Source organism: Monopterus albus, unplaced genomic scaffold (genome assembly GCF_001952655.1).
Source record: "Monopterus albus unplaced genomic scaffold, M_albus_1.0 scaffold307.1, whole genome shotgun sequence".
NCBI classification, from domain to species: Eukaryota; Metazoa; Chordata; class Actinopteri; order Synbranchiformes; family Synbranchidae; genus Monopterus; species Monopterus albus.
The window spans coordinates 307,901-318,761 of record NW_018128187.1 but is presented as its reverse complement, the minus strand read 5'-3'; the positions used below and the strand labels follow the sequence as shown (position 1 = coordinate 318,761).

At 41.2% G+C, this 10,861-nt stretch overlaps 1 protein-coding gene and 1 long non-coding RNA gene across 2 annotated transcripts; both read right to left on the bottom strand.

The window, feature by feature from the left end:
- Positions 1-210: 210 nt before the first annotated feature.
- On the bottom strand, positions 211-866 carry LOC109973840 (uncharacterized). The gene is made up of 3 exons (XR_002276884.1): positions 697-866; positions 550-616; positions 211-416 (listed from the first exon to the last, which is right to left on the bottom strand). It is a non-coding gene; the product is annotated as an uncharacterized LOC109973840 (long non-coding RNA).
- Positions 867-1,844: 978 nt separating this feature from the next.
- ddx1 (DEAD (Asp-Glu-Ala-Asp) box helicase 1) lies at positions 1,845-10,806 on the bottom strand. The gene is made up of 26 exons (XM_020623651.1): positions 10,711-10,806; positions 10,535-10,586; positions 10,311-10,374; positions 10,206-10,235; positions 9,973-10,069; positions 9,760-9,807; positions 9,545-9,628; positions 8,576-8,659; positions 8,390-8,466; positions 8,233-8,305; positions 8,047-8,123; positions 7,845-7,959; positions 7,477-7,615; positions 7,157-7,217; positions 6,881-6,979; positions 6,628-6,717; positions 6,138-6,326; positions 4,474-4,525; positions 4,142-4,288; positions 3,878-3,969; positions 3,723-3,795; positions 3,516-3,588; positions 3,284-3,326; positions 3,101-3,196; positions 2,710-2,830; positions 1,845-2,534 (listed from the first exon to the last, which is right to left on the bottom strand). Exons 1-26 carry the CDS (start codon positions 10,724-10,726, stop codon positions 2,404-2,406), a joined length of 2,223 nt encoding a protein of 740 aa, XP_020479307.1. The 5' UTR covers positions 10,727-10,806; the 3' UTR covers positions 1,845-2,403.
- Positions 10,807-10,861: the final 55 nt, after the last annotated feature.

The following is a 10,861-nucleotide window of genomic DNA, read 5'->3' as shown; positions in this document are numbered from 1 at the left end:
TGTCTGACAGATTTTTTAACCTAATGTGATCATTGCGAGTTCTGAGCTTACACAGAAATCATTAATGCAGCTCTGCAAAACTTTGGCATTACAGAAGGGGGTGTGTCATGTGAATGCACACTGTCAGCTACATGACATCATCATCTAAATCTTCCACAAAGTGTCAATTCAAGTCATCTGTAGTGTCTATAGGGTTGAAACAGACACAAGTGACACTGTAACAACCATTTTATTTAAGTGATTTGTTAATTACATTGATTAAAGTTCGTGGTCTTCTGGGTGGTAAAGTTCGCTCATCAGTCAGTAGATGTATGATGGTGCATGTCCTCCAATGTTAGAGATGAACAGTGTGATGAGCTCGGGTGGGACATAGTCGAACACTGGACAGTGCACATTCACCTTTGAGAGGATTTCACCTGAAATGGAAATGTGAACTATGAAGACCTCAGAAAATTAACTTTAGTATCATATTCTACAAGAGAGCAACAATTATTTTAAAGCTGTAAAAGTTGATATTAACAAGCATTTTGTATGGAATGTGATAGTTACCTTCAGTGAAAGGAAGAACCTCATGTGGGGAGACAAATTTATGGAAGGTATCCTCTTCATTTGGGAACTAAGGACACAAAATAGTTTCATCATCATTTGTCATTGGCAGGAATGAATCAAATCTGACAGACTACGCTGTCTTCTTACCTGAGGCGAGAGCTTGAACATGGGAGCACAAACAATCAGGGGTGTTGAGTGGTGCTTGGCTGCGAGGGCTAGAGTGTGTGTCCCATTGACGGCCCTCAGCCCTCCATTAGCCAGAACTGTCTGTGTACCAATGATGACCTAAAAAGAGATTGCCTCACTGGTTAAAGGTGCATTAACTAGGATTTTACACACTACCTGATAAATCAATTGAAAATGGGACAGGATGTCGTGTCTCTCTGCTATACTACCCAGCTCCTTGACACTCTGCTGCCTACAGCCCTTCTGATGTTATACAAACTGTAAAACAGCACCGCCTGCCACCTAGCATAAGTTATAAGCAGTGTTTTTCAATCCCTAAGTGGACATTTCAAACAACCAGCCATGGCAGAGCTCTCAGCAGCTAAAATTCTGAAACAATTGCTGCCAAACTGAAGAGGTGACGTTCTTTTGCACAAAGAGTGGGACAAAAAAACAAAAACACAAAGAACCAGGGTTAACATCGGTTTGACATTGTGAGATGGAGAGTTTTAAAAGGAGCCAAAGGATTTAAATTCCCTCTGGATGTGTTAGCATTTAAAGTGTGTTTAGCAGCAGAAGCAGCCTCCTCATTACCAAATTAATTCTGACATGAACTGGCACCCACAAAAAGCTAACTGACACATTTCCTATTCATCTTCCACAAGGACACTAGTATCTCATTTAATATATCTTGTCTTGTCTCACATACGCCTGACTAAATACTAGAGAGGGCTGAAGAATTATCAGAACAAACTAATCCCACAGCCTGGGGATTTCAAAATAAAAGATGTATAAGAAGAGAGCCCTCAGAAATGGGCAGATGATACTGAAGTAGATTGTTTCACTTCTGTGAAATGCAGGTTCAGTGCACTGAAAAGAGCGTTTTTGTATTTGGGGCATTAAGTTTCTCAAACTTCTGTTGAGGCTTGTTCTTATGACCTAAATGTTCACAGCTTCCAAAACACGTTTTCTTCTGGTTCTTTTCGTTGATTTCCGCTGAAGGAAATTTGTTGTTTATTATATTCTTATGTAACGTTATGCCATAGTCCAGCAGCAAATGAAAACTCTTAAAAAAATTATTTAGAAATGATCTCTTTCTGAGGAATAAATACAAGAAAATGAACTCAAACTGAACAGCTTACTATTTATTTCAGAAAAGAAGACATCAAGTCACTTACATACATTGACCTTTAACCAATTACTCAAGGAAACTAAAATATTTTATTTAGTTCTATTCATCAGAAAACAAAAAGCCAAAATCCAACCATTAGTGTTAACATTAGCTGATAATTTAATTCTGTAATATTTTGCAAGCAGTGAAGCAATGGCATCTGGGGTCCTTCAAAAATTTTCAACAAACGCAAACAAGCTTTCAGTTTCCAAAACACAAATTACAATTCTAACTTTTCCAGGACAAACTAGACAACTAAACAGAAATCAGGGGTCCAGTTGTCCTCTGGATGCAGACTGTAGAGAAAGTTGGAAAACTCAGTGAACTGTGGGCATTTTACACAATTTAATATAAATTCCATCTAAGTTATGTTTATGTAGTTATGGCAGTGGAAAAAACCTTGAAATATAACTGAACATTGCTGCTTTATTGCAAAATTGACTACAAATCCTGTTGACGCAACATGCAAAACTGTTCCATTTTTGATTATTCTGTATTATCAGCTAGTTGGGATGCATTTAAAAGGCTCTGAAAAGCTGGTTTGGCATGTATGCCAGGTGGAGGAAGGAGGTCTGGGCTTCTCTCTCGAGGTTAGCCAACTCCTGGACTGTTGGGGCCAGAACATCCACATGGCCCTTGTAGTTACCACCTAGATGAGAACAACTGGTTTGTTGTCAAGCTCAACATAACAAGTGTCACTATAACATATGTCTGCAATCAGGTTATAATACAGAAATTCTAGATATTTCACTGAAGATAACTTGCTATTCAGGTTACAACCTATCATTCTATTTGTTTTCCTTTTGTGACCCTGTTACACATACCTCCCAATGCTTTGCGCTGACCATAGGTAACCTTTCCATCAAAATCATCCACAGGTACTTTAATGTCTGGCTCACACTGGGTGATTGTGCATTTCAGGTGCTCCTCAATTTCTGACAGGAGCTATGATCAGTAAAAGGGGGAAAGGACAAAAACAGAGAATGATGAAGAGTGTGGAATGATGTTCATAGTGCGTTCTTGAGCTGTCAGTATTATCAGATCATATACCCTCCAAACCAAGGGTGTTGTTTCTGCTGGGATGTCAAATTCCCAAATCTGCTGCTTATTAAATTACTTAAAATCCCGCTGACTTAGAGACGGTGTCGTATTTTAAACAGCAAATTTAAGTTGCCACCTCAGTTTTGTTAAGTTTGCATCTGCGTCTTTGGTCACCTCTTTCTCATTGTACCAGATGGTGCATCCTCCATCCTCCTTCAGCCGGGTGTTGTAGCAACCTCTGCCTCGGTTTGGGCAAACATGGTACCAAACCTGCACACATGGAAAGCTGCACTTTGACCTAGTTTCAAAAACCATGCATAATTAAAATGATTAGTGTATCTTTATCATCCACCCTACCTTCTCCTTCTCCATAGCAACCAATGAGATGGCTAGGCCCATTCTGTAAGTTAAAAGGAAATGATTTCAACTGTATAGACAGTGTTATCACTTTCAGCTGACTCTTACTGTGATGAGACATAAGATGAATTTGATCATTTTGACACAACATAAAACAATAAAATAATAATTTAAACTCTTTTACCAAGCCACGGACAAACTCAAACATATTTTCAAGTATGTCCGTGTTTACCTCTCAGCTCTTCCAACTCTGCCGATACGATGGACGTAGTTCTGCTTCTCATCTGGCAGGGTGACATTAATTACTAGAGAAAAAAAAAAGATGATTGTTGTCAGAAATCAAGGCAGAAAGTTAATATGAATATAACAATCTTTACTAAACACACGATATAATCAGTGTTTAAAAAACAAAAAAGGTAATGTCTCATATCTTTCTCACCATAAGGAACTCCGTGGATGTCGATTCCTCTGGCAGCAACGTCTGTGCAGATCAAAAGTCTCACTTCCTTTCTCTGCAAAAACAAGGAGATTGTAAAATACTGGATAACTGGTTATACTTTGTCAAAGAGCACCACCAAGTTTTTGTTCTTTTACCTTGAAACGCTCCAAGTTATTTTTTCGTTCATTGGGCTTACGATCACCATGGAGACAAACACAAGATAACTGGTGGCCTTTGCTGTCAGGGCCTAAAGTAAAGAGACCAATATTGAGCAAAGATTCTGAATTTGGCACAGGAAAAGTTCTCAAATAGATTCTTATACTCCTATATCTGTGTATGCAATGGGATGTTCCCACTTCAAAAGCTTCTGTCTTTTGACAGCTGAGATGTATAATCTAAACAGCACTGATGTGTCCTACCTCCTCCTTGCTGGATGAAGTACTGTTCCATGTTGTCACAGTCGATCTTGGTGCGACAGAAAATTATGGCCTGATCCATTTTGTGCTCTTTGATGGCCCTCACTGTGTACTCGCCCTTCAGCACCTTGATAGCTTCTGACCACATTTCTGAAGTACACACATACACTTTTTTTGGTTATTGAGACCTTCATTACTATAGATGTAAGGAAAAAGCCAATTTAACATCCATGTCTTTTAAAAAAAAATCTGATTCAAAAAGATGCTCAACAGACTGGATTTGAGAAGTTATACGAAAAGAAAAAAGTAAAAATCTGCTGCTTATCTGCTCTTGCCTGCAGAATTGGCTCCTGGTCTGGTGTTGTCTTTGGCATGGACTTCATCGGTCTGTGAGGAGACAAACAGGTCAAAGAAGACAAGCTCAGCTAACACAATCTAAAATCAGCATTACAGGAACCTACAAGCCTTGAAAAAGGGATATATTCTTTCAACTGAGTTTGAAAGATGCAGTAGCTACATTTATGAACACAATGCGCTTGTGATATGAATACCCATCCATCTTCCTCCGCTTATCCGGAACCGAGAACGGGTCCAGCAGTCTAAGCAGAGATGCCCAGTCTCCCTAGACACTTCCTCCAGCTCATCCGGGGGGATACCGAGGCGTTCCCAGGCCAGCGGAGAGACATAGTCCCTCCAGCGTGTCTTGGGTCTTCCCTGGGGCCTCCTCCTGGTGGGACACGCCCGGAACTCCCCAGGAAGGTGCCCAGGAGGCATCCGAAACAGATGCCCGAGCCACCTCAGCTGACTCCTCTCGATGTAGAGGAGCAGCGGTTTTACTCTGAGCTCCTCACCCTATTTCTAAGGGTGTGCCCAGCCACCCTGCGGAGAAGGCTCATTTTAGCCACCTGTATCCGGGATCTTGCCCTTTCGGTCATGACCCAAAGTTCATGACCACCGTTCCATCCTTCCCTCACTCGTGAACAAGACCCCAAGATACTTGAACTCCTCCACTTGAGGCAGGAACTCTCCACCAACCTGAAGGGAACAAGCCACCCTTTAATGAATGAGAACCATGGCCTCGGACTTGGGTGTGTTTTAGTAATTAGATTTGACATTCTTGTATATATGAAAAGTATATAATGATAGATTTAATGCATTCTGTTTTACATTGGTGTGTGTATGGACATGCAGTTGTGTTTTGTCTTGCCTGGCCTTCTTCTTGAGATAGCAAGCAATAAATATGTCACTCGGAGACCAAGGCCCATCTCATATCATCTGTTAGAGCAAGAGAGGGACAGAGAGGTCACTGAATTTACTGCCTTTTTTTCTTTCCTCCATTTACCTACAAGCATGTGCCCCACTGCCCAGTCCACTTATCCAAACTAAAAGCAGCGACTGGACGGCCCTCAATAGAGGGCCCCGGACCTCATACTCCCAGAGCACCCTCCACAGGGAGCCACGAGGGACACGGTTGAATGCTTTCTCCAAATACACAAAACACATGTGGACTGGTTCGGCAAACTCCCATGAGCACTCCACCACCCTGAGAGGGTATAGAGCTGGTCCAGTGTTCCGCAGCCAGGACGAAAACCGCATTGTTCCTCCTGAATCCGAAGTTCAACTATTGGTCGAATTCTCCTCTCCAGTAACCTGGCATAGACTTTCCCGGGGAGGCTGAGGAGTGTGATCCCCCTATAGTTGGAGCACATCCTCCGGTCCCCTTTCTTGAAAAGAGGGACCACCACTCCGGTTTGCCAATCCAGAGCCGCTGTCCCCATCCGCCACACGATGTTGCAAAAGCGTGTCAGCCAAGACAGCCCCACAGCATCCAGAGACTTAAGGTACCTTTCCACCAAGAAGCTTCTCAACTACCTCGGTGACTTCAGCTTGGGTGATGGACGAGTCCACCTCCGAGCTCCCGGCCTCTGCTTCCTCATTGGAAGACGTGAATACTCCTTTCCCTAATTTGCATGTCCTTTGCCCAGCATGCAGAACTCACCTGGATGCGGTTCTTGCCCAGACGCTCCCAGAGACGGTCTATCTTTGGATTGACAGGCACCACCACATGATGGACAGTCTCTGGAACTGAGTCTTCGCCCTTCAGGTCCACCCATGTGGGAAAGTGCATGATGCGCTCTGAAAGTTTCTTCACATCAAATGAATGCAGAGTGGCAGAGCACACAATCACCTGGGGATAAAAAGGGAGATCTACTGTTGCACATCTTCATTAAATCACTTTCATCTGGGTCAACAAGGTGTGGGGCTCATAAATAACTACTAATGTTCTGGAGTTACATGATACACAACCAAACTAAAGTTTGGATTTATTGAGCAAAACACAACAATGCCATTATAAGTTGACATGCATGGACATCATTTGACTAATTGTTATTTTAAAAGGGTATTGTATTGTTGCACACATTGCTGTTTAAAACATTCTTAAGTTGATGCCATTAAATGGTCATTGTCACATATAACTTAAGCATTACCTGCAGTCTCTTGCCATCAGAGGTGACCTGTGGGATTTGGTTATGGATCCTATTGATAAAGTCTGTATAACCTGCTGTCAAGAGGCCATCCTGAAGACAGAGAATCCGAACAAATTGTTAGTGGTAACAGGGGTAGTTATGCTATATAAATGATCCACTTATAATCAGTGTTTGCATGTTTTAGACTCCACACAATTTGTGCTTCTGATGTAACAGGACCTAAGAGTTTTTAAATTGCATGTGTTGAACATACACACTCATCCAGGACCAGAAAGCGAACTTGGGACAGGCTGAATTTCCCAGTGGATACAAGGTCATCCAGTCTGCCCGGTGTTCCCACCACAATGTCAACCTGATGAAACACAAGACAAAGATGACACACAGGAGGTAGAAACAATGAACAGGGAGCAACATAGTGCAAAAAAGAAAGGAAAATAAAAAGTTTGTTAGTAAAAACTGAATGGATTCTGTGTTTAACAGTTACTAAAAATAAAGTGAGTATTTGTATGAGACATTAAATATCACATACCCCCTGTTCCAGGGCAGACAGCTGCTCTTTGGCAGGCACACCACCAATCACCAGCAACTCCCTGCAGTGGCAAGAAGAACAGATTATACACTGATGACTACATTTTTACTTGAGCACTGGTTCCATCTGCTGGTCTCAAATTGGAATTACAAATACACAGGGAAATGCACGCAAATACAGCACATTAGCAACACTTGAATATATCACAGGAACATGGCATATGACATGGCTCACTCATTTTCAAAAGTGCCCACACATTCTTTAATTTTCAGCAAGGTAACACTTTATGCCAGTGTCAAAGTGCACTCAGGGTAACCTGCCTGAGTTTGGGGTTGTCCACATATTTCTTAAATTGCTTAACATTGTTCAGAGTTTGCTCAGCTAATTCCTTAGATGGTTCGATGATCAGGGCTTTGGGTGCGTTGGATGATGCTTTCACCTGACTGACTTTAGCACTGCCTGAACAGAAAGAGGAGACAGCAAAGGAATTAATCAGAAAAAAATATTTGGTGGTCTTTTAAAGTCAAAAGAAGATTTTGTACCCATTAAAGAAAAATTCAAATAAAAGGTGGGAATTTATTGTGAAATGTATAACTACATTATCAAAGTTGAACTTGGGATTAACACCAAATTATGTTTTTATAACTGTAACATAGAGATTCTTCTCTGCACCTGAAATGAGACACACCTGTCTGTGAAGATTTGACTGTGTGACCGTCTGATGCTTGATCCAGGGCAACAAACTCAGGTTTAGGTGGATGTTTAAACCCTTCTGCTCCAAAGTTGAACTTCAGCTCTGCATTCTGAAAAACAAATAACCAGAAGAGCAATAGGTATGGTGTAAATCCACCTGGTAGTTTGTTTCTACAGTTGTTGTTCTCTAGTGTTACCTTGAGCACACAGGAGGCAAAGAAAGGCTGATTCCTCATATTTTGAGGGATCTCAAAAGCCAAACCAAGGTCATTGCCTGGAAGAAGTAAAAGAGAAAGGTGGCAAAGAAACATAAGAAACTCTCATATTTACCATCAACCCCAAATGTCTTACATGATAATAAAAACTAACTATTGAGACTGCACCATTTTTGGAGAAGGAAATTTGGCCCTTGTCTAGATCCAAGTAGCATCCAATAGTATCATGCATGGTAAATTCCTGCAAAGAAACCGCATAACAAAGTTTTTTTGAAATGATCCTCAGTTGTTTACATATCTAAATACCAAAGTTACTTGTCGTTACCTCGCCATAGCTGTCAAATTGCTTGTTGTTGGATTTCTTTCCAGTCCCCCCAAAACCAAAGCCGTACTTATCAGTTCCTGCAAAGAAGAAGAAAAACAAGGTCAGAATTTAATTATTGCTATATTGAAGTTTATTTTAGACATTATATGTTTTGCAAAATGGAGACTGAAGTGTTGAAGTACATACCCAAGTCTAGTGCTGCCTGACTGGTGGACCAGCCAATTCGACACAGACCCTGATCATGGCAGGTCACCTCATAATAGTACTTCCCTGGACACAGAAAGACATGGACACGGATAAGTCACTTTTGCAACAACATAGCCCTTAATGACAAGGCTCCATCATATCTTAAAGAACTCGTAGAGCCTCATCCCAACAGAGTGCTTCGCTCTCAAGAGTGCAAGTTTACTTGTGGTTCCTAGAATCCACAAAAGTAAATGGGAGGCAGGGCCTTTAGCTATCAAGCTCCTAACCTATGGAATCAACTCCCAGTCTCAGTTCGGGAGGCAGACACCCTCTCTACCTTTAAGATTAGACTTAAGACGTTCCTTTTTGATAAAGCTTATAGTTAGGGCTGGATCAGGTGACCCTGAGCCTTCCCTTAGTTATGCTGCTATAGGCCTAGGCTGCTGGGGGGCCCCATGAAGTGTGTCCTCTCTCTCTCCCTGTACCTTTCTGCAGGTTGCCCTGGCCCTGGAGCTCTATGTCTCTGACAAGCAGTCACCAGCCACATCGACCTGATCAGTGGTTGATTGTTGTGTCTTGTTGCTTTTCTTCTTTTCTCTCTCCTCTATCCACTCACCCCAAGCGGTCGAGGCAGAAAGCCGCCCACCAAGAGCCGGGGTCTGTTGGAGGTTTCTTCTGTTAAAGGGACTTTTTCCTCCCCAGTGTTTTCAAGTGCTTGCTCAAGGGGGATTTGTTGGGTTTTCCCCTTTGTAATAATATTGATAACAGTAAGGTCTAGACCTTACTTTGTAAAGCGTCCTGAGATGACTTTTGTTGTGATTTGGCGCTATACAAATAAAATTTGAATTTGACATAGAACATACCTTCTTTTTTTTTTTTTTTACACTGCCAGAGAAATTTTGGTTGCCTATGAAATGCAGCTCAGTTTAAATCCAAATAGTTTTTATTTATTTATTATCCATTACACACCTTTAGTGACACCTTTAGTAGACCGACAGCCATGCCACTCTTTAAACTCCCTGCTCTGGCAGGACATTCCATCTGGACCAATTGCTGTATAGATAACAACAAAAATTGAAAATAAGAAGAGGTAACAAAGAACAAAGCTGGAATATGTACTGTTGTACTTAAACTATCCTCTAGTGCATGAATGCATCATTACATGCTTATTTTTCTCTTCTTACCAAAGGCTGGACTACGGTCATAAGGATTCATCTGCCAATTGTTGAAAACTGAGACAAAACAAAGAAAGAGAGCAAGTCAAACATCTGCATCTACATCATATTTGCTTGCATTAAAATGGCCTCAGAAGATCACATAGACTAGAGACAGGTCTATAAAATGTAATGTGTATATTTTAGCTGGCATATCAACCACACATATTAAAGTAGTCTCACTAGCTCCTCCAGTTTTGATAGAGGCCCTTCCCTTCTTGCCCTCCTGCTGATCCTTCAGTGTCTCATACACAATCTGGATCAGTGGGATACTGAAGGCCTAAATGTGACAAATATTATATTTTAGTGTTTTAATGCTACTTGGCCTGATGTTGAAATGTGAATTAAAAACAAAATTTAACCAATCTGCAGACATAACATTGTATTTTAAAATTGTGCAGCAGGAAAGTACTTACTCCTGTTTTACCACTTCCAGTTTCTGCTGCCTACAAAAAAGAAAATAAGATGTAACACTTGAAGTGGAGTTTGTGTGTGAGACGAACAGACAAAGTCAAGCTTACCATAAGCACATCTCCTCCACCAAGAATGAGGGGAACAGACTCTGCCTGGATGTCAGTAGGCAGCCTGAAATCCAATGAATTAAATCGGCTCAGTGTCAACTGGTGGACTTACAGCTATATGTAACAATATAGTGGACTGACAGAAATAACGATACTGGCATGACTGAGCAATATCGATGTGCACATCAAGCAGGTGGCCTAATATGAGGTTTATTAAGACTTACAGCCAGTCCATCTCTTCCACAGCCTGCGCAATTTCAGGCATAACCCCCATTTCTGTTTAAAAAGAATATATTTAATAATTCGGTACGCATATATACCTAGGTATTAAAGATGGTCTGGTGTCGAAGAAAATTACAGTTGTAATGTAAGCATGTTAATATTAATATAACATTCTTACCAGAAAACGCTGCCATTATTGCTACGACTGCAACCCAACCGGATATACAACGTGTTCAGCGGCGGACTGAACTAGTAGCCTCATATAATTGGTTCCGGGTTGCGAATACTCTTAGAAATTATTTTAAATATACAACATACATATAAAATAA